General features: G+C 41.1%; 1 protein-coding gene and 1 long non-coding RNA gene across 4 annotated transcripts in view; one reads left to right on the forward strand and one right to left on the reverse strand.

Moving 5' to 3' along the window:
• Positions 1 to 25966, forward strand: part of LOC126649517 (uncharacterized) — a 59122-nt gene that overhangs the window by 10772 nt on the left and 22384 nt on the right. The window contains exons 4-7 of one of the 3 annotated variants that reach the window (XR_007631063.1): positions 3670 to 3877; positions 6161 to 6282; positions 18330 to 18442; positions 21169 to 21963. This is a non-coding gene — a long non-coding RNA (uncharacterized LOC126649517). Of the gene's footprint in view, positions 1 to 3669; positions 6283 to 18329; positions 18443 to 21168; positions 21964 to 25966 lie in introns of those variants that run through there. The other 2 variants (XR_007631061.1, XR_007631062.1) reach the window with 2 other exon arrangements.
• On the reverse strand, positions 1562 to 25928 carry LOC126649513 (ovostatin-like). The gene is given in 36 exon segments (XM_050333721.1): positions 1562 to 1651; positions 2001 to 2106; positions 3016 to 3084; positions 3661 to 3751; positions 4100 to 4224; positions 4635 to 4850; positions 5436 to 5656; positions 5892 to 6057; positions 7084 to 7158; positions 7564 to 7720; positions 8207 to 8288; positions 8789 to 8965; positions 9874 to 9957; positions 10728 to 10779; positions 11242 to 11360; positions 11694 to 11817; positions 12388 to 12616; positions 13131 to 13227; positions 13615 to 13738; positions 14028 to 14198; positions 14755 to 14904; positions 15968 to 16113; positions 16585 to 16642; positions 17137 to 17364; positions 17620 to 17778; positions 18939 to 19049; positions 19249 to 19380; positions 19756 to 19867; positions 20646 to 20730; positions 21303 to 21471; positions 22519 to 22539; positions 23338 to 23390; positions 24621 to 24729; positions 24731 to 24778; positions 25109 to 25292; positions 25807 to 25928. Coding segments are annotated over 36 exon segments (4434 nt in total). The 3' UTR covers positions 1562 to 1589.

Below are 25966 nucleotides of genomic sequence, written 5' to 3' on the forward strand. Positions count from 1 at the left end.
GCCGTGCCTCCCGTGCCTGGCTCAAGCTGTTCCCATCCATCCCCCAGCTCTGGCACGCTGCAGCCCAGTAGTGCTTTGTGTTTGCAGAAATCACCGTGACTCCGAGTGTAATGAAGCAGGGGTTAACAAGGGGTGCAGGAAAACGGGGAGGCTTGTTGCTGGTGGCTGGGACAGGGCATCATGATCCATCGTGAACTCTTTCGGACAAGCTCTGGCCAGACTTGTGGACTGGAGGGCCCGGAACACTGAGATCCAGCATGTGGGACCAGGCATTCACCAGGCGTGGACTGCAGCTGGCCCCTTTCTTCACCCTTTCCTCTACTAAGCATGATGCAGTGTCACTCCATGATGTCCATATGTAACCCCCTACTCTTACGCTGCAGGGGCAGAGGCAGCACACTCTCAGGGCTGGGGAAAGGTGAAGGGCTGTTTAGCAGCCATGAGCACTGGGTCCCACCCTCTGGCGGTGGGAGGGACTGAACATGCTGCATTTTGCGGTAGTTGCCGGTGTTATCAGGTGTAGCTGGAAGAGGAGGCTGAGTGCTGCCGGCAGGACAGTTACATTCCTCTCTTCATCCTCCCCCAGCCAGCAATCATAACGTGGACTATCAGTAAAATATCTGTTCTGTCAAAAAAGGCCAATGCCCAATGTAAAAGGGAAGTTTATTGATGGAAAGGTATACATGATTATGCTACAGATCTGGAGAGATGTGCTGTGAAAGGAAACAGAGAATCAGACACTAGCTCAAACGATCACAGAAGTACAATCCCACTGTGATTTGTAAGGTGAAATGGCCCTTTCCAGGACTTCATGACAGAAGAAAATAGGTGCTTGACCACTTGTTCAATGTTTGTGATGGTCCTGCAGGGGAAAATCCAAACGAAAATAACCTCAATGAAAACAAACCAACAGCTGCAGGATACAAAATACAGGTATTTTACTTCAAGATACTGGGTTGCCAGTTCCTTCTGTGGAAGCTGAACCAAGGTCTGCCTGTATCCCTTGGAAATTGTTCAGCAGATAACAACCAGCATAACTGCTGTGCTGAGCAGGTTGCAGACTGGACCCCACTCTACAGCAAGGTAGTATCATGCCTCTGACTATTTAACACACTGCCTCCATGGTTCATGCCACCTCATCATCTCCTCAGATAATGTGCTAACTGTCCAAGGGAAGGTTTCTAGAAGTCCATGTGAAATACCTTGCCTGTGCCCCTGAAGCACAGGCTTCAGAGGGGAGAATTTCAAGGATGGCTACAGGTAGACTGTTGCTTGCTAAGCGTCCGTGCTTTTGAGGAAACTTAGAAGGTATTTCCCAGTCTCTCCATTATTCTGCACTTTGGCTTTCATTCTAGAAGCTAAGCAATTCCCATGAACAGCAACATGGTCTCAACTCGGAGTCCCACTGCCTTGGTACAGAACCTGGCTACTGTCTCTGCCTGCTCCCTGAAAAGTCTCATGGAGTCCTTATTTCTTTGAGAACAGTTATGTTTTACCCACCCTTTCAATCCCTCTGCTCTTGCTGCTTTATACTTCACTTCCTTAGCTGCTTGGATTTTTTTCTGGCTTTCACTTACCTTTTTAAATCATTAGTCCATTTCCTCAACAACCTCTTTGCAAGGTGATGTATACTGAGTAACAGCATACTCTTCTGGAGAAGAAGGAAATAAATGTTCCAGTTAGCCTGGTGACGATTTCTGTGCCTTTCCCTTGAGGGGGATATACCTTACGCATGCTTAAGCTTGAGATCCTTGAAATGTCATTCATTCTGACACATGCATTTTTTTTTTAAATTTCTAGTCACATTCACTCGACACCTTGGGCATGAAACCAAACTCACTGAACTGAAATGAATCTCTCCCCTGGCCCTAGATTCAGAAACTGAGGGAATTCAGAGGGGTGTTGTTTCCAGGACGGCTGGTTCTGAGTCTCCCTTAATGCACACAGTGTTTCTACTGTCCCTCCCCCAAACTTCACACTGGTTAAAATCAAAGACCTACCTGTTTCATAGTAATCATAGATCTGCACAGGAGCTGGCTTGGGGTGGGTCACTATAAAGTCCTGCTCAACTGAGAAAGTGATTTCTTTCCTTTTCTTCTGTGAGATCTGGGAATGAAGGGACAGAGACCACACAAATCTTTTTATTTGTACACCACCATCTGGAACAAACGAGGGGGGTAACTGATTGCATATTCCAAATCCCACTGATGCCACACATAGAGTATGGTACAAAAATTATCTGAAACATGCTTGGAGAGTCCAAAGTGAACCTGAGCTGAAGAGGTATAAGTTTGTTATCCTGCTTGTATTACCTGATTCTGTAATTATTACAGATCCTATTGCCAGAGAAGGAAAAATTGTCCAAAGGGATTGAGTTTAATTCTCCATGATTTCTCCAATGGTCAGGATGATGTCCATGTCCCATTTCAGACATGGACATTATGTGCCACCAAGAAACCTGGGAATCAATTTACAGTGTACATCACTGGGATATTGGCTTTAGTTGTTAGGAACTTTACTTTGACATTTACAATGTAAATTCTGATTCAGGGATTAGATTACAGGTTAAATTTTGTAGTGAACTAGTGCAAGAGAAGTAATGGAAATATTTCTGGAGGAGAATGAAAGCAGTGGTTTTTGTCCTGTTGGAAGGACTGAGCTTTATGAGAAGCCTACCAAGGAGACATACACACAAGAGAACCTCTTTTCTTCTGTTTATCAGCTTTTGACTGAAAGAAGAAAGAGTTTTGATTCATTTCTTTGTGCTTTTTCTGATTAACTTTGTTTTCTAGTTGCTACTAGGGCAGGTCTCAGTTTGAAGCTGTTTGGAAAGCTGGAAAATTGGAAAGTTACATGCAGTTTGAGAAGTAATCTGCCTCGTGATTATGGGGGAAAACTGATGAGGAATACAATGTGACAAATGCATCTTATAGAGTTTATCCATACTGTAGTTGTATCTATTATGTGCTGTTTCCATTCTTTGTGGTAATCAGATAGACAGTGACCAGAACTTACATTTTGCAGATAAAGAAGAACGTGATTTTTCTTGTTTTCTACTTGCATCACTGTGTTACTGTCAATGAGCTTTAAAACACGAAAATGAAGATAAATATATTTATAAAGCATTATAAAACAAAGTACTACCTCAGCCTTTATCATTGCATGGCTGTGAGATTCATTCTTCTCCTAGCCAAGTATCAAGGGCTGGTAGCTGGTTTTTAGAGTCATTATTGAATAGATGGAAAGGATAGAGAAAAACCTACCACTTGACTTAGCCATGTGTATGAGCACTTCCCAAATGCACAAGTCACTGCAATTCATTTGGGGAATACTACCTGACTCCAGTGTGATATATTTTTCAGGGCTAGTCTGATAGGTTTCCCAGCCTTTCGCTACCTGGGCAGTGTCAGCTCCCTGTTGCAGCTGCCTGCTGATCAGTCTTGAGCTGAAACCCTTCCTAGTTTTTCATGTGGGAAGGTCTGTGTGTTTGAAGCTCCCTGTAAGGCATTCCCTCCACCCAGTAATGAAGACAGTGCAGCCATGCAAACACCTTGAAGGGTTTGTGACTGAGCGATTCTTAACCACGTCTCTGTTTCTGTCATGACCAGCCTTCTCCTCTGTCCCTGCAGGGAGTAATTTAATCTTGTTCCTTTAATTTACCTTATCCAGGGAAGACTTAACAGGAACAAAGCCAGAGAGCATCTTCACATCAATAATGAGCATGTTGGAGCTGCTGCGCTTCCCTGTGTAACTGAAACAACAGGGGCATCCGTCAGTGTGGATCATACTTGGAGAACCAAACTTTAGCTCCCTGCTCCTGCCTTCATACAGCGTGGAGAGGATGGTGTGAATCACATGCACTTGCTGACTGGCTCAGGTGGGAGACACTGGTGAGGCCCCGGTGTGAAGGGGCCAAGTATGTGCTACCACCATCAGTTACTGTCACGAGGTCTTTTGGGATATTGTGTCTTACAGGCTGATATCATCAACATATTGATTGGTTCATGTTTCTTGACTTCATAAGCAGAACTGAAAACACACAGCAATGTTCTCTGTGTATCTTGTCATCTGTGCAGCTGGTTTGTTGCTGGTGCATTACCTGCTTGTGAGGACAATATCGAATTTTGCTGGTCGATCTGGTGGGCAGGAAGCATTTGATGTCTCTACAGAAAGCAGAAATCCAAAGGCCCCCTTTGGAAGGTGAATGTTGTATCTCAGTGTTGTCTGGAAGAGAAAAAACCCTTTTGTTCAAGCATGCCAAGGATTTTCTTTGTATTAAAAAAACACAAGTGTCAGACTTATGAACTTTTCTGGCAATGTTGCACTTGGTTTTATGTGGAAGATCCTTGCTTACATCCATGATGAACACATCAGACTTCTGCTCTTTAACAATGAAGGTGCTTGTATGCAGAATCACCTCTGAGAAAGAAACTAGATGCTGAAGAGAAAGGACTCTTTTTCAATGCCATAACTCTGCAGGAGTCAAAATGTGGGATGGGGAAAAGAGTATTTTATGGTTTAGGGAAATTAAGGAATTAGGAAAAATAAAGAGAAGTCAGCTAGAAAATCATCAAAACTGTGGCTGTATTGTATACAAAAAGCGAGGTACAATGAAGAGAAGAGCAGGCATTTACCTGCATAAATACGCATCCACTGCCATTCACTTTTAGGCTGTATTTCCCAGGGACCTCAGGAAGGGGAGTCTGTTGCAGCAGGAGCCTGTTCTCATTGTTGACAATAAATACCTTCTCAAAAGGCTTTTTGGAAGTGATCTTCACTCTGTTTTGTGTAGCAGAGTTGTAGATGGCCTCACCATAAGCAGCAAGGGCTTGAAGAGCAATGACTGTGTCCTGAAGAAAAAGAAAATAATAAAAGACAATTAGCTACGCGGCATGACCAGTGCAGAGGAGATCAAAGTCACAATTCCAGTCGCTTCATCCTGGCTAAAGAAAACCTGAATCTGTGCATAGTTCCATGGTTCCCATACAAAAGGAGCCATTTCTTTCTGTCATATATGTTTTAGGGTGGAAGAAATCTCTCTCCCCATACAAAGGTTTCAGAACATAAAATCTGAGCACTAGAGCACACTTCCAGAGTTTTTCGTAGTGGTGAATCCTGTGTTTTCTGGGGAACTGCACAGCACTTGTTGGTCATATAACAGCTGGAACTTGGTGTTTTCTAGGCTCATCCCTGCTAAAAATATCTGTATTTGTTGCTAGACAAATTACTCTTGTATGGCTTTCACCATTTTATAGTTAAGAAGAGAGGGAAAAATAGTAGTTTGGTTTCTCTAAGAGAGAGGTGTTTGGTCTCTGTGTGTTTTAGATGGCAGATGGAGAAGCAAAATAAGAATAGGTAGTCAAAGCCTTGCTGGAACCCTGAAACAGTGTCCCAATTCCTAGGACTGGGTGGAGAGTGGAAAGTAATTTTGGCACCTGCGTAGAAGAGAAACCTCCATAGGGATTCTGCTGCCTTATGATCCACTGCACAATCCTCGAGGCCTTTGTGAAATCCTCTTTATCCCAGCTGGGTTTGTAGAACAATGCCAACAACACGTAACTGGTGATCTCAACTTCAGCTGATGGGGCGTGGTCAAGGAAGGAGGGAGATTCTTCTGATGGAGACCTCTCCTCCTGCTCCCAGTGCTGTGAGCCATCTGAATAAGCAAAGAGAGGCTGAGAAGCAACCAAAATTGATTACAGGTGCCACTGCTCTATGCTGCCTCAGAGGCTTAACTGTGTCCTAACCTCTTCCTCAAAAGTTCTCTCTGAAGACCAGTGGATGTACTGTAGATTAACTCCATAGATTATTTGCGGAATTTATTTCATGTGCCCATACTCTCAATATTGTCAAGGTTAGATTCCAAAACTCTGAAAATGACTGAAACTCACCAACTTCCTTTGCTGATTTCTGTAACTCTTCAAGGAATGATTCACATTTTTCTGCCTTGCCAGCTAAGCAGAAAGCATAGGCCATGAGTGCCTGAGTGTAAACATCACTGATACTCTTCTCAGATGCAGTCTCCAGACAAAAAAAGGCATTTCGGATTACATAATCCTTAAAACCAAAAAGCACATGGGTCTAATTCAGGACAGTAGTTTGCACCTGGTCAAAAAATTTATTTTCTTTAAAACTGTTCTTCATCCTGTCGCTATCACAGCAATGAGAATGGAACTTCAGCTTGTATAATGACTTCAGGAGAGAGAACAGAGAAGTCTTCAAGGAAGATTTTAATGGGAAACATCAGACAAATCAAGTACTGCTAATCATGTTCTTGAAGAGGTTGGTCTCTAAACAGAAGACTGTTATGTTTCTTTCCCACCTAATTCCTTCTGCTTACCTTCATGATAATAATTCACTCTGCACTTCTGTAGTCAAGAGTTTGTTTTCTTGAACAAATCTAGCCTAGTAGTTTCTATCCTCAGTGATTCTGTTGTAACTTTAATTTAATTGTGAGGTTGAACTAGATGTATATCCGGTAAAAAATGCACAGTTTGACCTTGTGTCCTCACTAATGCACTAATCAAGGAGGTCTTCAGAAAAGATATGACAAATTGGAGGCTAACTTATACATTTAAGTCTAACATCTCCTATGTAGTCTCCTTTGTATTAACAACTTTTTGAAAAGGACAAATTAGCTTTTGCTGGACCTTTGTTTTTCCAATGTAGCTTTTAGTTACATCTGTAGATTTTATGGATTTACCGGCAACAAATTACTTTCTTGACTTGGCCATGTTTGAGGCTAAGCCATAGCGTGTGGGTTGCTACCTGTCATGTGTAGCTTACTAACTGTAAAACTTTTTTATTAGAAACTAAAAGGTGTTACTAAATGTTTTGGGTCTCCCAAACAGATCTAATACCACTGGTTTGTACCATTTCTAGTTGAACACTGGTGGCTTAAGAGGTACAGAGACAGGGACCTTCTCTGTCACAGCAACCAGTGCAGATACAGAGCACGGTCACGCTACCCTGGGAGATCTGTCACCCTTTTTCTCTCTCTTTACTACTTAGACAGATGCTGGAGCCAAGGCAACAGCTGGAGACAAAGTCCAGCTGAATAGCAGAAGCTGAAGGCCTCCTTACCAAGCTGGAGTGCCCGGCTTCTAGCATGGCAATGGTGGTGTAGGCAGAAAGCGACAGCTCGTCATCTACTCCTCCCTGAAAAGGACATGGAGAGGGGAATAATCAGTGAATGCCACAAATGAGAAGTCTTTAAATATGAATTGCCACATCCCAGCTGCGCGAGTGTGGCCAATTCTGGAGACAGTCCAAAAGGAAGGAGAACATTTGCATAGCTCTTAAATAGCTCATGAATCAAGAGAAGCCCATTGCTATCAAATAAAAAAACATCACTCCTTCAAGCTTCCAGTGCTTTAAACCCTATCTCAGGTGCTCATAAGATGTAAAATATAGTGTAGGAAAGCTGACTGACCTGGAAATAGTCATTGTAAGATGTGGAGAGTTAGGCCTTGGAAGAGGGCAGGCATTAGGAGTGAAATACAGTATTTGGTAGTAATGGGAGAGAAAAAGTCTAAATTTGATGAAGAAGTAATTCTCTGCTACCTTCAAGGCATTGTTGAAGAGTGTCCCAACACTTCGGAAACAGCCATCTGGCTTCTGTTTGCTTGCCAGCCACATAAAGGTTTGAGACTGGGCATTGTCATCAATATAGATGAAGTGACTAGCTTGTGCAAATGATCTGTACACAAAGGCAGTGAGCCTGCAAGGGAAAGATGAAGCTCTGAGATGAGCACTGGAAGTAGAAATAGGAAAAGTTAGCCCTCCCATTCATGCTGTTCCTGATCATGAAGAGTTACAGCCAGAATGTTGGTGGCTTGCTTTCTCTTTGTGTGCTCATCTGTGAGAGAGCAGTTAAAGGAGTAGTAGCTAGATGGGACATGGGAAGGATGTCCAGCACACTCTGAGGCTGGTCCTGTCTATAGAGCGCTGCAGTGCGATGGGTTTCATGAGGGACCGCAGGAGTGAAATCAGAAAGTCAGCTGGGTCTTTAGGGATCAACTTAGGGATAAACTCTTTGTGCACCCTGCCTGGTAGGAGATGGAGAGACATTTTTCTTAGTACTTACTGTGTCTCGGTCCTAGACAGCTCTGTACATCTGATTTAGCTAGTGAAGCTGCCTCTTACCTGCATCATGTGAATTGAATACAAATGCAGCTCTGAGCCATTTCTGCTCCTAGTCACTCACCAAGTATTCCCTTCTTCATCTCTGGTGCCAAAGATGCTGTAGGACCCATCAGGATGTTTGTACGACAGCTGCTTCTGGTAGCCTATAAAAACATGTAAATAGAAGTGTTTTCAGGTGTAAAAACAAAACCCTATCTTGTTTGCAAGCATATTTATCTGAAACCATAGTGGAAAAGAGTGGAGGGGCAATGTGTATCTAGAAAGTTGGAGGGGAGCCTGCGAGATCCTATAGGTGGAAGTATGGAACATTTTGTGCCTCAGAAACACTGAGTCACAGAATAAGCCCTATCTATCAGCTCAGTGCTCCAACTAAACCAGCAGACTTAAGATACATACTGGACCTGAGTGGAAAAGGAGAAGGGGACTGAAACACAAAACCACGGCAGCTGAATGTCAGCAAAAAGGGATGAGAGAAGAAGATAAAGTAAAAATAAAAAACGTCTTGATCAGGGCAAACTCTTGGGTTGCTGAGCTGTGCTACAACAGTGGTGCCATCTGCTAGGATAACCCTGCTACTGCTTCTGCTCACTGGGCCTCAATAGGAATTTCAGCATACACTGTAAGGGAACCGAAAAGCTCTCACCGCTCACTAAGTATCCAATGGCCTTGGATCTGACCTCCTCACTCAGCTGCCCCGTCTTGTTCAGATAGTTCAGGACGTAGATGTTGGGTGCAAACAGGACCATATTCTGCTCTCCACAGCCAAAGGGCATCTGGAGGAGCTGGTGCACATTCTGTGTTGCAGTGCCCATGATGTCACCTGGGGAAGAGGAGATGTGAGGGCAGGATTAAGACAATTTATGGCCACTGAAAAAGACAGTAATTTCCATTCCATAGGTAGAGGCATAAAAGCCTAGATGGGGTGGCAAGCCTTCCCAACAAGCATGAAACTCTCAGTGTTGAGTGATTTTTTTCTGTTCTGCTTTGCAGTCAACAAAGAATCCCTTCCCTGCCTCTCCTTACTTAGTTTCAAGTGCCCATACCAGAAATACTACTTATTTTAGTGCCACTTCAAGCAGATACTTCTTATTGAATATGAAAAGAGCTTTCAGGAAACTTCTGTTCCCAGAGAACAGAAGGGAACAGCCAGAGATACTGCATTGAACAATTTATTACAGAATTAACAATTAGTGCTGAAAAAAGACATTGGTTAATGCAGATGTATCATAGGCCACCTCTAAATCATTATTTTTAGGAAAGGTAGCACAGACCCAGCAAAAGATTTCTGGAATGGGCTGAAATCACCCACATTAAAAAGCAAAGATTTTATGACTGAGTCATGTAACCCAGTCCTGATCCTGAAAAGACTGAAAAGACTCTACCGACATCTCTGATTTGCAGGTCATACAAACGTGCAGGTTTGTGTATGTGGAAAAAGTTGTACTGGCCTGTGTTTGGCTGAGGTCATAGCTCAGAACTGTGCTGCTACTTCAGAGCAAAACATTCAAATGCAATAAATCTAAACAGAATAGTGAGGAGTAATGTAACTGATATTTAAACTACTTCTTACTGATGCAGAGCATTGCTGGATAACATCAGAATCAGTCTCTTTTCTCAGAAGTTCCCACATAAGGAATGGAAACTCACATTTTGAATCCTGAAAGAGCTTTAATTTTATAATTTTCACATTTCCTTTATTTTTTTATATTATATTACTTATATATTTACCAACAACAGAAAAGGAAGCTCTGGCTGATCCTTCCAAAACATTTGTAGGTAGATCTAGATCTATATCTTGAATAACCACATCATCTGTGGAGAAAAACATGAAGTGCATTGTGGTAATTTGTATAGGAATATTAGTTATAGCAGTGAAATACTCCTAGTACCAATTGCACGGTACAAAATTGTACACAAGAGACAGCAATAAACTGAAACTCACAGCTGTCACCAAGAACATGAAGAGAGAAGAAGGCACAGAAAAATCAAACTTGTGAAAAATAAATCAGTAAATGGAATTGCTCAATAGAAAACAGCAGAAGAGGGAAGGTTGGTGCTCACAGGTTGTAGTATCTGTGAACCCTGGGGATTTCTTCAGTGAGACAGTGGGGAGAGCTGGTTGGTGAGGGTCAGAACTGCCTTTGTGCCTCTTTTAGGCCATCTAGGAAATTTTGGAAACTGTTTGCTGTCAACACTGTGATAGTGTGAAAGGGAACATCCTATTTGCTCTGCCATTCCCACTAGAGGTGGAAAGCTGTAAGCTATAGGTATCCTTGGAATAGAGGACAGCAGTCAACATGAGTGAATGAAACACAGGACATAATTTGCACAGAAAGGTCATTTCCCTTTGACAGCTTTATAGTAGCCTTCCTTCAGCATCTGAGCACATCTGACTGAGGCACTACATCAACAGGAATTTGGTAGCAGGGAAATGGACTCTAACACTCACACTAGCTGTCATTTGGACAACTCTGGGGAAGAAAGTAGGGGCAACATCAACAAGCACTGAAGGAAAGAGTGAAAACTCCAACCTTCCTTTCAGTTCCTCTCAAGACAGCTGTATGTAAGACTAAGACCCTTACCTTCTGTACAGATAAGAGAATTTTGAGTCTTTTCCCTTCTGATGCCTTCAGGCTGCATGGAGATGGAAAGAAGAGGAACATGCAGTGGGTGAGAACAAAGCATGCAGAAGAAATGCAGCAACAGAAAAGCCACCCCCTTCCCCAGCCTCCTATATTGTAAAACAGGTGTACTGAAGCAACTGTTTACAAGTCCCTAATTGATACAAGTTCCTAATTGATGTGGCTGCTACTAAAAGGGAGTTCCTATCAGATGGAGTTGCTCATTCCCAGTTTCTCCTCTGTGTGAGGGAGACATGCACTTACCAACACCCACTGATTCTCATGGAAGAGGATAACAGATGGGAGTGGACTTGGTCTTAAGATTGAATGGCCAGATCCCATCCCAGCCAGCTGAATGTGGAGGCATACCAGGAGTTCTTTAGGAACCTAAAAACTTTTACTTGCTTTTGGTACTTCTACTGAGGTTTAGTTTCCTCATGAGTACAGGACAAACAATAAGAGCTGTCAGCAGTACCTCAACCAACAGTGTTCTGATCTGGGTGTCCCTGTAGTGAATACTGATGTTCCTAGGCACTTGGTCTCCACAGGTTTCATCATCATTGGTCTCTGCAGTAATGCTGAATACTACATTACCTTAAATAGTAGCAGAAAAGGAAAAAAATTGACTTCTTTCATGCAGAATGATGGTTAAAGTAAGAAATTTCATCTGATGAATAATATTAAGTAGTGCAACATAATGAATGGTCAGTTACCGTAAATGAGACATATGGGAAGAGAACTGATCTCTAAAAATGGGAATGATAAACACACTGCAGTTGTGGAGAAGCTCTTTAGCCTAGACAACTAGAAAGACCAGTGGTAGACCAAGTTCTCCAGGTTGGACAAGGATTAAGTTTTTTCAGGTGAGATATAAAATGATTAATATCAATCTCAGAACAGAAACCCAAGTAAATTCAAAGCACTTACCAATTTCTTTGGGGAAAATATTCCAGACATAGGTCTTTCTTTGTTTGGCACATACACATCCATCATCCTCTGTGGAGATGAGTTTGGCTTGATAATCAAGGGAATCTGACAGCAAAATATTAATCTGAGAATATAAAGAATGGTGTGATGGGATGAAGACTTTGTACCATATGCAAATGGTGCTTTATTGTTAGAGAGCGATGAGATACTATTTGTTTATACCCAGTGTCAACAGTGTAAAGCAGATTTAAGTCCTGGGATGATGGTGTTAGATCATCTATCAGATGTAACCTGAACAGTTTTCCGTTTTGCTTCTCATGACCTTCTCCACTGAGATGTTAAATACCCTATGCACACCTGATTCCTAAGAAAAAGACCCCACTTATACCACTGATGGCTTGCATGACTGTAGATGGTCATGTGGATGTGGATACTCTGCAAAGCACTTGTTTCCTTTCTCTATGGATCTTGAGACAGTTGCTTTATAGACCCATCCTAGTCACAGCTCACATAGGTCTTCCTCTGCTTCGTAGAGGTTTAGGAGAATAAATCCAGCCAGGATAAGCTGTCATCAGCTAGAATGAGCAGTACTTCAATCAAGAGGAAGGGACAGATCCAACTATCTGCACTGATCATTTGCTGCAGCTTCTTTGGAGGGGGGGTAAGGTCTAAGAATGTGGGCAGAAGTACACACCTTAATGCACTGCTCAAGGTAGTTGAAGACACTGGCTCTGAGCAGGAAATCTTCTCCTCGGATGATAGAGTATGGCAAGGTTAAGTCAACAAAGAAAGGCTGTAAGGCTGTTAGGGTGGCAGGCACAGACACACCAAATCCAACCGACTCTTCCACACAGAAGGCACTGGCCTTCCATTTGGTAATGGTGTCAGGAATGGTGTATGAGATGCTGGCTTTTCCAGTAGAGCTGGTGGGAATGGATAAAAGATGAAAGGTTTAGAAAGGGTAGGTTTCATGTACCTTACTTCTCAGTAGAGACAACAGGTTTTGAAAATCATACAGGTTTGAAAATGATACAGAAATCTGACATACAAGTCCCCAGAATTTATCACTCAAATCTTCTGAGAAAAGCCCATTTGAAAGTTCTTCTGCCCATCATTTCCCTCAGTTTGGAAAGACAACTCAGAGTTCTTGTTCTGCAAACCCATATTTTAAATATAGGTGTCCTTCTTCTGAGGAAGGGAATATGACTCATGATACGTGCATTTACATGCATGTGGGAACAGATGTCTTTGGGGACATCTTTGGTCATTTTATCACAGAAAAGAGAAGGGCAGGTGGACATGTGGTGACTGAAAAAGCTAGGTCTTCCAGGCCAAAAAGTAAGAAGAGGTGGCAAGGAATAGCTATATTGCAGGACATGGGGGATATAGTTAGTAACTCTTAAAGCAAGACAAAGAGATGAAAGAAGCAGTACTCACTTAATTAGAACTATATCCCAAATCCAAGTTTCAGGGAAAAACTCCCTAATAGTCTCAAGGATGAGTCTCTTCTCACGATCCTCCCTACCAACTTCAACTGGTAAGAGACAATAAGAATTTAGGAAAACCTGGTTTGTATACTGAAAACTCCCAGAAAGGACAGGTTTGAATATGCATGGGCCAGTATGAAGGATAGTGAATGTTCTAACTGAGACTGTAAGTAATGCCACACAAATGTTATTTAATGTAATTAATTGCCAACGTTTCACAGCATGAAACTGAACATGAATCAGAAATGTAGACCTGAAAGACTTTTTTGGTCATTGGCCATTATCCTAAGCTATCTCATTCTGTGCTAGGCCAATATTCAGTATCAGTACCAAAGTTATTAATGAGTACTGTTCCATTCATTAATGAGATCATGTCCCATGAATGCCACGTCTTTACAGAGAAAGATAAAGTCTCTTTACTGTCCCCGTATTACCTGGTAATTTGACATGGTGTGCATGAAGCATGACTCCTGCATATGGTTGACGTCTTACAGTCTCACTAGTACATACAACTGGTTGTCGAAACTTTGAGTTGGTAAAAAATTTCATGCCCATATCCTGTAAAAAATGCATTTTAGTGTTGGCCATAACTATACTATAGCTGAGGTTTGTTCCATTCTTCCCTCTTTCCCATTACTGTCTTTCCACCACAGAGGTGCCCAGAGAAACCTATGCAGAGACTTGTGGGAGCTTTGTGCATGCTGGAAAGTCACAGTAGGCACCAGTCAGTGTAGAATAAAGGTCCATGAGAGCTGTCATGTATAAGCTTTACTAACTGTAATTTTCAGAGCTATCTAATAGGCAGAAACTCACTTCAACAGATTTAAGTAATGTACAGGACATTTACCCTTAGAAACTCATACACATCTGGGCCTAATCCAGACATTACAGGTGTGTAATACAAGCCTTTGTGAAAGATGTGGTCAGATGAGACACAAGGGTCTTGGCGGTCCTCTTCTAGATTGAACCCATTGAAGATGTAGCCTTGAAAGTCTTGCAGGGGATGCAGGCTGTAAATCTGTGAGGGGTAAGGAAACACAGAACCTGTGTGTGTTAATTCTAATTACATCATATGCTGCAAATTGCCAGAGCTGAGATGTCTGCCTGGTTGAAACCATGTTCTGTTTCCTGGATAGAGAACTGGCTGAATGGCTGGACCTAGAGGGCAGCGATTCAGCCAGTGGCACGAAGTCTAGTTGGAGGTCAGTAATTAGTGGTGTACTGCAGGGGTCCATACTGGTCCAGTCTGCGCAACATCTTCACTGATGTTCTGGATCTTGGGGCAGAGTGTTCCCTCAGCAAGTTTGCTGATGACACAAAACTGGGAAGAGTGGCAGAAATGCCAGAGGGTTGTGCTGCCAGAGACTGGTCACATGTTAAACTAAATCCCACATGAAAAAGGATTTCCAATAAACAAGAAACAAAACCTGTTTATTGCCTACTATAGATGGTTAATGATCAACACGTGCAAAACATGGTAGAAGTCTAACACAGTCTAATGAATTGAAGTGGAGAGACAGTATAATGGAGGAGGAAGAAGCAGTGGAAGAGGACAATGCGTTTGGGCAGCTTACCATTTCCACGGACAGCTCTGTCTCGGGCTTCAACAGCAGCATGCTCTGGTCCACGGCCCTCACAGCACAGAAGGAGTTGGCAGCAGCTTCAATTACCAAACTGACATTAGAAGCTGGATGCATCTGCTCTTCAGAGAACTGCAAGTGGACCTGTAATTTATCAAACAGGCATTGGTATGGTTAATCCATATTGCTTGGGGTTGCTCTGACTGTGTGTGTGAATGGAGGGAAAGAAGAATAGAGGGCTTTTCTGTTAAAGCACAGAGAGCCTGCCTGGAGAAAGGTGTCTGGTCTCCACTGCAACGCTTGACTGTTATAATGAGGACTTAGGCAATAAGCACACTTAGATTCCTGTGGTAGCTTAAATGAAGATACCACAAGTGATTTAAAATGAAGTAAGATTCTTATAAAATCTTATTATGACTCGACTACATGTACTAAACACTACAGTAAGCAAATAATATTTTTATTAGGTCCATGGTCCTCGTTAGCAAATACTTAAAACTGATTCTGTTTTGAATCTATTAAGACTGAAATCCATTTCACATTTGTGTTTGATAAGAGGGAAAAACGGGGGGGGATAACTAGAAACATATAACTAGAAACACTTTGTTAATCTCACTTTCTTTGTTTTCTCCTAAAGTTTCACTCTTTTTATAGCTTTTAGGAAACAAAGATTAGAAAAATCTTAGTGGTGGAATCTGATTGTAAAATGATAAGTGAAAATGTACCAGTGGAAAAAAAACCTCAGAAGAAAAACTGAAACCCTGGACTGCTATTTTTGCTTTCTTTTCTCTGTATGTTTAGTTCTGGTAAACCCAAACTTCATTTTTCAACAAAAATGTAAAAAAAATTAGATTAAATAGTGAAGTAGGATAAAGCTAGAATGTGTTCACTCTACTGAAGAAGAAACTATAAACTAAATGGAACACTAGTAGAGTTTAAGAGAGGCAAAGATCATTTGGGATTCTTGTGGGTTTTCTGAAAAGTTTTTAATGTTTAAAGAAGAATTACCTTTTGACAATATGGCCAGGAAGTAGTGGTAGAGGAAAGATATAAGGCCAAGGAGAAAAAATTAAGAATGAAACCAGTAACATTGAGACAAGTGAATGGAAACAAGAAATAAAACTGTAAATCTCTTGTGAATGTATACACAAAGAATTTATATTTATCTGACAGCGGGTAAGACTTGCTCTATGTTAGTGCCTCTCACCTTGTTTTTGAAACACTTTTCAACTGGAAATCGAACGCTGTCTGCCACCAGCTCCTTGGCAGGGTGTAAGGTATATACCAGCAACCGCAGCGTTGGAGCCATTTTCTCATTGACCACAAGTGGGATGGTGAAAGTGCCATTTTGTCCTGTTAGAAGGAAGAAAAGCACTAATAAGAAAAAGTTATCAAAGATCTGTTGTACTAGTAGCCATCTTCAACAGGCATGTAACTGTACCAGTCAGTGGAGCAATCTGAACTTTTTGCCAGGAGGTGACAGGCTAGGGTTTAGATCCAGATGCTCATATTTACTGTAGATTTGAATATGTGGCCATATTCACATAGGCCCCTACACCAGACACGCTGCATTCCCTATGTTATCCTATGGGAAGATCTTTAGAAGACACTATTTGACTAATATCACATTAACTAGTTGCTGGACCAAACCTGACTTTATAGTGATCTTAGTGGCACTGCTAGTATCATGCACACATGCATGGACGGAGAGGGATATGACCTTTCCAATAGCTGCTATATACATCCAGGAGACCTTGCCTTGGTTGGTTGAATCAACATTTTTTTTTTTTAAATGCAGGAATATGGATTAACGACTTAACTTACCAACTTGGATATTGGCTTTAATTTCCCCTGTAAGGACTATCTTGCCTTTTGCCATGCCCTGTGCAGAGAAGATCAAGAAATGTATGCATTAGTAGAAGCTGGAGGGAGAAAGCAGCAATCGAGTTCATTGTACATCGACAGCACAATCTACATTGAGATGATCTCAAAGGCTTAAACATAAGCCTTAGGGCATGTTGAATGCTGCCACTGCACCTGCTATTGCTGGGGCCCTTGTCCCTGCTCAGGAAGGAGAAGGAAAAGGAAGGGAAGAGGGACGCAGAGAAAACTATAAAGAGTTTCTTGCAGGAAATGGACAAGAACCCTGGCCTGAGAAGGGGTTTCTTACTATGAACTAGGGTAACATGGTCAGAAATGGGGGCCATTTTTCCTGAGTGAGTAGTTTTGCCAAACCACCTCAGTGCTGTGTCTGTCCTTGGGATGTTGCCATTGTGCTGGTTGATAATCCAAACTGCTGTAAATCCCTTGGATGGATTGCCAGACAGCTGCACAGTCAAGCCCTTTCAGCAAACCATGCCCCAACCCTATACTCACCACATAGTAGAAGTTCGTAGCGTTGATGTTCTCGTATCCTTCCATGTTTAAGATATAGTGCACAGTGATCATCCTCTTCTGCCCACAGCCCAGATCTTTCCATAAAGGCTCAATCCTCACAAAACTGCTAGTCCAAGAGTAAAAGCGCTGGATGGACACAGTCGCTTCTGGGTAGTAAGGCTCTATCCAGCCTTCATAGTGGCAGTGGTCACTGGTTTTATAAACTGCCTGATTACAGAGGGAGAGGGACAGAAAGGAAAACAAACATACATCACTAGCCTTGCAGAAAGCTATTGCATTGCAACAACTTGTGTGTTTTTCTCACTCTTTTTATGGTAATTTTTGAGAGCTCTAGAACATGAAATAAGATGGAGAAAGGACATTTTTATTACCAGAATTCAAACCTCATCCCATCTTTTTGGGGTTCAGTTTGAGAGTAGCCATCTTTCTCGGTGTCTCTATTCAGCCTTGTTTTGTACTCACTTTCAGGCTGATCTCAGGATCAAACATTTCAGATGTGTCAATGCTAAACTCTGCAACACCATTATCATCAGTGGTGAAGTTGTCTGTGTTCTTGTTATTGACAAATAGCTGAATAGCTTCATTGGAAATAGGAGAGTTGTCTTTGTCCACCAGCTTAATCTGTACAAGAGAATGTGAAATATGTTTAGCATATTGTACATCTGTACATAGCTACTAATGTTTTGCACTCCTTTGCTCTCCAAACAACAGAATTGCTTCTTCATCTTTCTCCAAAGCAATACTTGAGAACTGAAATATTTGTCTCTCATCACTTTCTGCCAGATATCTCAGCTATCTTATGAGGTTTCAAGCAGGAACCTCCTCAACATCTGCCACATCACTGATAAGGTTCTTTTTCAGAGAAAGAACTTCTCATGTCTCATCTCTTTCCTGGTCAGTCCCTTCTGACTACACATTTTCAGTTTAAAAGTATACTCTCTTTCCTCCCTTCCTTTTCTCCTTTCTTAGTCTTGAGAGTCTGCTGCTGATACTTTCAGTGTCTTAAGGCCTTTTCTCCGCATCTTTGTTTTGAACACTTTTCTGATTCTATCTACATTATCTCTGCTGTTTATGTGTTAAACAAACAAATAGGAAAATAACAGACACCATTAGGTAAATTCTCCATTGGTGGAAATGAGTGTTTTTTATTTTTTTTATATATTTTTTTTCAGAAAACGAACAGAGTGGGAGTGGGAACCAAGGGAGAAAATTACATAGACATCTCCCAGAGGGGAAAAAACAAACCACTTGAAAGACAATATCTTCTGTCCCTTCAGTGCTACTGGTAAGAGATGCCCCTATCCTTTCCTCATTGACAAAAGCTGAACTGAAGGAGAGAGATTTATCCCCAAGCTTTAAACCACTGACAGAGTTATGTGGGATTTGTCATAAAACATAAAATCATGAAAAAGCTTTTTGAGACTGAAACTGTTGCTATTTTTTGTGTGTAAGTCTTAAATTCCTGTTTTTATTCATCTCTGGCTGGAATGTGAGAGTCAGTTCTGAAGGGAGAGGCAGTGATTTGTAGCAAGCTCAAAATACAAGTTAGAAAAATGCTAGTTAATGAATTGTTTTGATTCAAAGTATTTCTGGCAGAATCAAACTCAGAATAAACTAACTCTTCAGTATCCAGAATTACCAGTAGGGCACTGTATGTAATAAAAAAGTTTGAGAAGAACATCTCTACCCCAAACAGTCCCCTAGATGTTCCTGTCAATCACTGTTGTTATGTGATTGCCTGTCAATCATCTTCAATACAAGCTCTCTGTTCTCTTGCTTACCTGTCCAAAGTAAGGAATTCCTCTTCTGTAGTGGTGATCCATGTTCTCAAACTGTATGCTGCTCATCACCCGAGTTACGGAAATTACCTGAGTAGCTGTAAGTTTGCAGGCCTGTAAGACATGTCCAGAGTCAAGAGAAGATTATACTTTGTCTTGCATATGGCTTCATCAGAGTTAGCATTTGTCTGGTGATGGTCACTGTGTTTCTAAAAATGGACCTTTCCTCAGGAAGACATCCTTGTAGTCAGCAAGCAGAGGCTGAAGATCTCATACTCTCCTTCTTGACCACACCCCTGTTGCTCTTTCTGACTGTCTAGAAGGGGTTACCTGTTCCTTTCTCTGTGACAATGGCTTTCACGTCAAGATTCCTCATGTAACCAGTGCGATTTAGATCAAAGATGTTGGAGCTGAAAACCTGGGAGAGGCAACCATCTGTGTTGAGCTGGAAAGGGAAGAAAACAAATCCTGTTTCCAAGGATCATGGCTTTCAAAGGATGTTTGACAATACACAGGACCCTTCTTTAGTTGGTGAAGTCTTTTCCCACTACTTTTAACATGATTTATACAGGACTAATAGAGACATAATTGTCTACGCTTTTCAGATGGGAAATTGCATCATGAGAAAGAAACATGTCAGTGCTATGGCAGGAAACCAAGAAGAGAAATGAGGTGTCCTGAGCTCCTAGCTTGTGATACAAGCAAATAGAGTGAGGCGAAGCATCAGAGGAAGAAAGAAAGGTGTGATGAGCAAAGAGAGAGAAGCAAAAATACAGGAGACAGGACAAGCATGAAGAGGAATAATAATTATATATCATACATTTTTGGTAAATGACTGACAAACTGGGCTTTTCTTGCACTTCCCATATGAATCAAAATCCCTGCACACACTGAGCTGGACTTGCCCTTCAACAGGCTGGCCATAGGTGTACCTAGGAAAAGAGGAAATAGGTCCATTAGCTGATGGTTGAAAAATAGACATAAGTTAACATTCGCAGGAATAGATATGGGACAAGCAGTGAGCTGGGAAGCCATGGAATAATTTCACAGGCTTTTTCCTAACTCTCCTGCTGTTACAAATTAGAAAATACAACTCAGAAATCAAAATGAGTTCTTTTTCATGCCTAAACCCATGAACAAGAAACACACCTTAAAAGTAAATACCTCTGTAAGTATGATGAACAAATATGGCTACTGACCAGATTATAACTGTTGTCTCTACTTTTCACCTTGGACTGCAGTTTTAGACTCACTGAAATTAAACTCCTCATATCTACAAGTGAACCAGGATTTCAACTGTGGATTCTAAATTAAAAGATCTTGGTGTTAAAGCAAGGTCCTTCTGAAGGACTAGTCTTGGAGGGGAGTCAGACAGCTGCAACCCTAACATCCCTGCTAGAATTTAATGATGCTCTGCTTTATGAAGGTCTCCTTCTGAAGTGGGTTATCAGTAGTTAACACATCCTACTTTGCTAGGGAACCTCTCAAAAGATTTATCCAATCCACTGAATCCTGGAACAGAATCCTCATACAATAAAATGAGATGAGGAACCAAGTAAGTAAAAGCTCCAACCACCAAGTCAACCTCAATCAGCCTCTTCTGAGGCCCTACATATTTTGATTTTTTCTCCAAGCCCCATTTCTTTTCCCAGTCCTTGGAAGTTCTTCCTCTTCAGCATATTTCCCAACAACTCTGCACCTTGTACTTACAATCCACAGACTTTCACTGCAAACTCCGAATCCAGGACTGTAAGGCTTTCTGGTGCAGTGACTGTGACATCAAATTTTGGCAACACTAAGACAAAAAATGAAAAGAAAAAAAATCCAACACTGGCACATTGTAAGCTTGCAGACCCTTCTGAGATGAAGTAAAAATGAGGATATATCATCAGTGTTAGTCAGATGAAATGGGACCTCAGAATAGACGTGCCAAGATAATAAAGAACTGGCCCAGTCTGTGAAGGCTTACTAAAGTATTTCTACAAAACTTTGAAGAGAAGACATGACTTCAGAGGTGAATCCTGTGATGTCTAGATACCTTGCAGAGCTTTGACCAAGATAGCTCATGGATATGATTGGGAAAAGTTTAGTTTGTCTCAATGAAATTTGCAATCCACTTACTGATTTCTTATGCAGACTTTTATTCTGCTGGCTGAGTATGTGCAAAATGAGTAATTTCTCTCTCTCTCTTTTTTTTTTTTTAACTGTTCTCTTTTCTTTTTTATCTCTACAGTTCTTAATGACAACTAATTGAAACTGCATTTGCCAGGAAGTTGTTTGAAGTTACAGCAGTAAAACAGTTGATTGATATGGGCTCATTTCTAATATTGTTTTCTACACTGAATAAAAACAATGGATGGCATTTACCATATTCCTCCACAAAGAATGAATGGTTTATTCTATCTCCTGACTTCTTTGCTATGATAATTTTGTAGTTCCCCAGAAGAGGTTCTTCAGTTAGTAGGAATTCTTTCTGGATAATGTTCATCTCTGATGCCACATTTTGCCACTGAAAGATCCTGTTGCCCCTTGGATCCTGAATAAAAAAAGAGTACAGACTCACAGGTTGTCTGCCTTGGAAATCTTTTGCTACCAGCACACAAAAATAGAACCAAAGAAGAAAATGGGACTTAAGCAAATTAAAGTTGTTTTAACTCACTGGAGAAGCTGCTTAATGCCCATGCATGGAGATTATTATGCCTTTGTACTCTGATTATTCATGTTGTTATTATTAATGTAGCTAGATTCTTATCTATTGTTCCCAGATTTAGGCATCCTCTACCACTTCACTTATTAGTCTCAGTTATCAGGGAAAGTTGTACAATACTGGTCTTTCCTGCTCTTTCCTGCTCTTTAGTATATGATGCTCTTCAGCCAAGTTTATCCCACACAAATCTTGGCCTTTAGCAACACCAATATCTTTTTTGCGGCTGCTGGGAGTAGGACAGGAGCATTTCTTCTGCAGTCACTGGGGTAGCATTTGCCTCTCAGTATTTATTATGGCTAGTTAAACTAAAGAAAACACATTCACACCATTTCCTTGACTCTTTAAAGCACAAACTTGAAGAAAAACACATGGAGAGCTCAAAATATGTATGTTTCACTGCAAAGAAAATAAAGTCATCTGACTTCATGGTATGACATGAAAACTTGTAAGAATGCTATCTAGACATGGACTGCAATTGTTACTTTAAAAATCACCAGAAAATGTCATGGCAGTACTAACATAGTATAGTAATTGTATTCACAGACTATATTTGTTCATAGCTTTTATCAGAACTTCAGTTACAAAAAAGTATATCCCAAAATAAGTTGAGCAAACTGGAGGAAGTAGAGAAGAGTCAAAGGCAGACACAAGAACACTAAAACTTTTGACTGCTGAAATAAATATAGGTGTGCTTTCCATGTTAGTCTGTCTCAAAAAGCATCCTTGGATGTTGTGATGTTTCTGGTAATTTCTGGTGGTGTACTTAGGAGCAAGATTTGTCTGCGTGTAGATATTTATAAACTTATATAAGCACATGTGCCTTAGATTTTATTATTATTTATATGCATAATGTAGTACAAAGAAAAAAATTCTTACCTCAATTGCAATCAGGGGGTACTGAAAGAGGAATAAACAAAGTGGAAGAAGAGATTAGGTGTCTGATCAAGCAGAAACTATTTTTTCTCAGGACTGTGAGACATATATAACCAATAGTTAGTATAATACCATTATTATCCCAATCTCTTATTTTAACAATTTTAATAGGAGTTTTACTTCATTAAGAAGCTTACATAAAGGGGAGAGATGAAATGAGAACATTGGGACAGTTTCTGATCATACTGGTGTTAGTGCAGTCCCAGAACATCTGAGTGAGTCCTCTGCATTACAGCCACATGAGAGAAGGACAGTAAAGAACCTTTCATCTATTGGCTTATGTACTATGAGCATGAAGAGAGATTGCTGGCAATGAAGAGAGTGCCTCTGAGGAGGTAAACAATTGTGGCAGCAACTTTTTTTTTTTCATTTCCCCCATTTCTAAAACAGGCAAAGTGCTAAGTGGATGACTTATTGATTCTTGCAAGGAACAATTGCTGAACAGTAGAAGCAGAAAGCTGGGTTTTCTTGTCAGAGCTAAAATAATGTCTGCAGCAACAAAGTGGAGGGGTTTTTTTGAGCCCTTTCCCAGTGATAGCAAAAGGTGGCTTGTCAGGAATTCAAATGGCTACACACTTGCCTTCTTCCCTGTGACTCTAACGTAGGGGTGGATTATAGCACATGCTTAAGAAATCATGTTAATTCTTTGGCATTTAGTGTCTGCAATATCTCATTTTATCTACATCAATCCTTCATTGAAAATTTGAGAAGAAGCTGTCTTTCAGCAATTTTAAATACAGGGGAATATTACTGATAACTCACCATCTCCTGAACAGGTTTAAAACTGAAATCCAGTGCAACAACACGAAACCTCACTGGAAAGGCAAGGAACAGGACGTTAGCATTAACCATAGTTTGTTTGGCTGAGCATGATGTTTTGCATCCATTAATAATCCCAGTTTCACAGGGTCTTTCAACAGTTCCGCTTGCACAGGATGCACATAATAAAATGCACCTGAAGGCAGAAGAAACCTACACAGACTTTGAGGAAAGGAGTTGTCCTCAGCATTGAGTTCTTGTGCCCTTTCATAAAAATTTACTTAACCCCAGAGAAAGTGGACAACTGAACAAATAAGAACTGCTGTGCAGGTCAGGCAGTCTCAGGTGACAGCCATAACTCCTTCAGTGGCTGAAACTCCTTCAGTGGTTATCTGCATGATGTAGGTAAATCTGTTCCTCTTCATTTCCCCATCTCTAAAGCAGGGTTTATTGCCTCAAACACATAAAAGTTCCAAATATTAGTCTATCTAGGTGAACAGGCCATACTGGACACCTTGGTGTCACCAAATTCTGACTGGTAAGCTTTCCTTCCTCTTACATATCTATGCAGATAGAACTAATTCCCAATTAAAGTATAGCTAATCTAGTCTAATAGCTGTATTAATTGACTAATCTCTGGAAAGAAGTTTTCTTGTAGTGTTTCCTATACTATTCTAGCTGTGTGCTAGAAGCATTAAAACCTAGAAATTAATTAAGGAAGGGATTAGATAAATGGTTCTTTGCCTACAAAGAGTTTTCTGCTTGATGGCCAGATGAGGTCTGGATAAGGGAAAAACGTAAGTGCCAGAATACAACAACATGAAAATCTAAAGTCCAATCCCATCACAGTCCAGAAAGTAAATAGCAGGAATTTGTCTTTAACAACTTATATATATATATATTTTAAGTAGAGGATTTAACTCTTGGTTTTTAGAGTCTGTTTGATGCTGGCCAGCAGCAAGTGGAAGCATTGTTTCATGCCAGGTAGTTATCTGATCACTTATTCCCACTATCCTGACCTGTCACCAGTAGTAAAACAGCAGCCGTGAAAGCTTCTGCCAGCTGGGAGGAAGGGACAAAGAAAATAATAGAGACCATGGAATGACAGCCTCCTGATATTTTGAAGATGACACCCTGAGCTCCACAGTAAATAACTCTAATGGTTTTAACAGAAACTCTTAAGAGACTGTCTAGATTGTAGCTCAGCCTGAAAAACACCAGGCTGAGAAATTCTATCTGAAGAAATGCTTCGTAAGGCACATATTATAGACAAAGCAGATATTCACCTCTCTGTCCTGGCTTGTACATGGGTTTGTCTGTTTGCACGAGAACAATGCTGTCTGTGTTCCAGAGCATCACTGACCGCCGCTCTTCTAGGCTGACTGTGGTGCCCTTTGGCAGAGAAGGAAATGAAAGCCAGTGGCAAAGAATGGACAGGAGGAATCTGTGAGGAAAAAATAAAACAAAGTGAGGTTGTTCATCCTGAAGTCTTGCTCAGAATGTGTTGCACAGCAATACCTGTGAACTGGGCTCCTACAAAGAGATACCACCTCGCTTCCACCACCTTCATTACGTTTCTTGTACATTTTCTTGCTTTTTATGTCTATTAAAAATGCCCACTTGTCTGTTACTATCTTACTCTTCTATGCTTCCTTTTTCCTTCAACCAGTCTTATTTTATTCCCTGCTTGTTCCTGTCCTGTGCCCTCTGCTCTAATTTTCTTTTCCCTCTTTATATTTCTTTTCCATTGGAACATAAATTAAAATTAGTTTACCTTGAAATTGAAGCATTGTAGGCCACTGTTTCCTGTCACGGTTTTCTCAAAAATACTGATATTAACAGCGCTGTATTCTAGAGTTGCTCTGATGGATATTGTCTCATTGAGGTTAAGGAACTGCAGGCAAACCTGACCTGGAGAGTCATTTTGGAGGACAGCAGGCACCATCAGGACGTACTGCCTGTGAGATCCAAACATCAAAGTGATCACATTCATAGAGAAAGGAGAAACAGTCTCAGCAGGATAAAACAAACACTGTTATTGATCAGTAGCCGCCAATTGGTTTAGATTAAATATAGGACATGCTACCCCTGCCCCTCACTCCTGTCCTGCAGCTCCCAAATAGCCCAGTTCTGGATTCCCACCACAGCTCTGATATTGCCCCCAACTCTTGTCCTTTTCCACTTTGTCTGAGTCCTGGACCCATCTGCTTTTAGCAAAGCACACTGCTGTTATTAATGCTATTGTCTTTTCTGAACACACACCAACTCCTGTGGAAGTTCTGCGACAGGCAGAAGGTTTGACCATATTAAATGTGAATGGTTCACTTGCCATCCACATTCCATTTTACTCTCAAGATATAAAAGATGGTCCCTGGCAGTACTTAATACTTAAAGCAAAATTAATAGCACTAATTAGCACTGTCTTTAGAACTTTTCCATAAATATTAGTAGCAATTATATGGTAGTTCTTACGGCTCAGGTTCCTTTGCAGTTGTTACATGCCAGAGAAGAGTAGCCAAAAGAAACTTCAGCCACATTTTTCTCACTGTGAGACAGAAGAAAGAGATAAGTTCTCTTCCCAAGAAACAATTCATTGCCTATGGGTCTGCACCATTCTTCCCCCAGTGCTTCA

This window comes from Myiozetetes cayanensis, unplaced genomic scaffold, assembly GCF_022539395.1.
Source record: "Myiozetetes cayanensis isolate MyiCay16 unplaced genomic scaffold, myiCay2020 scf5-8, whole genome shotgun sequence".
NCBI lineage: Eukaryota > Metazoa > Chordata > Aves > Passeriformes > Tyrannidae > Myiozetetes > Myiozetetes cayanensis.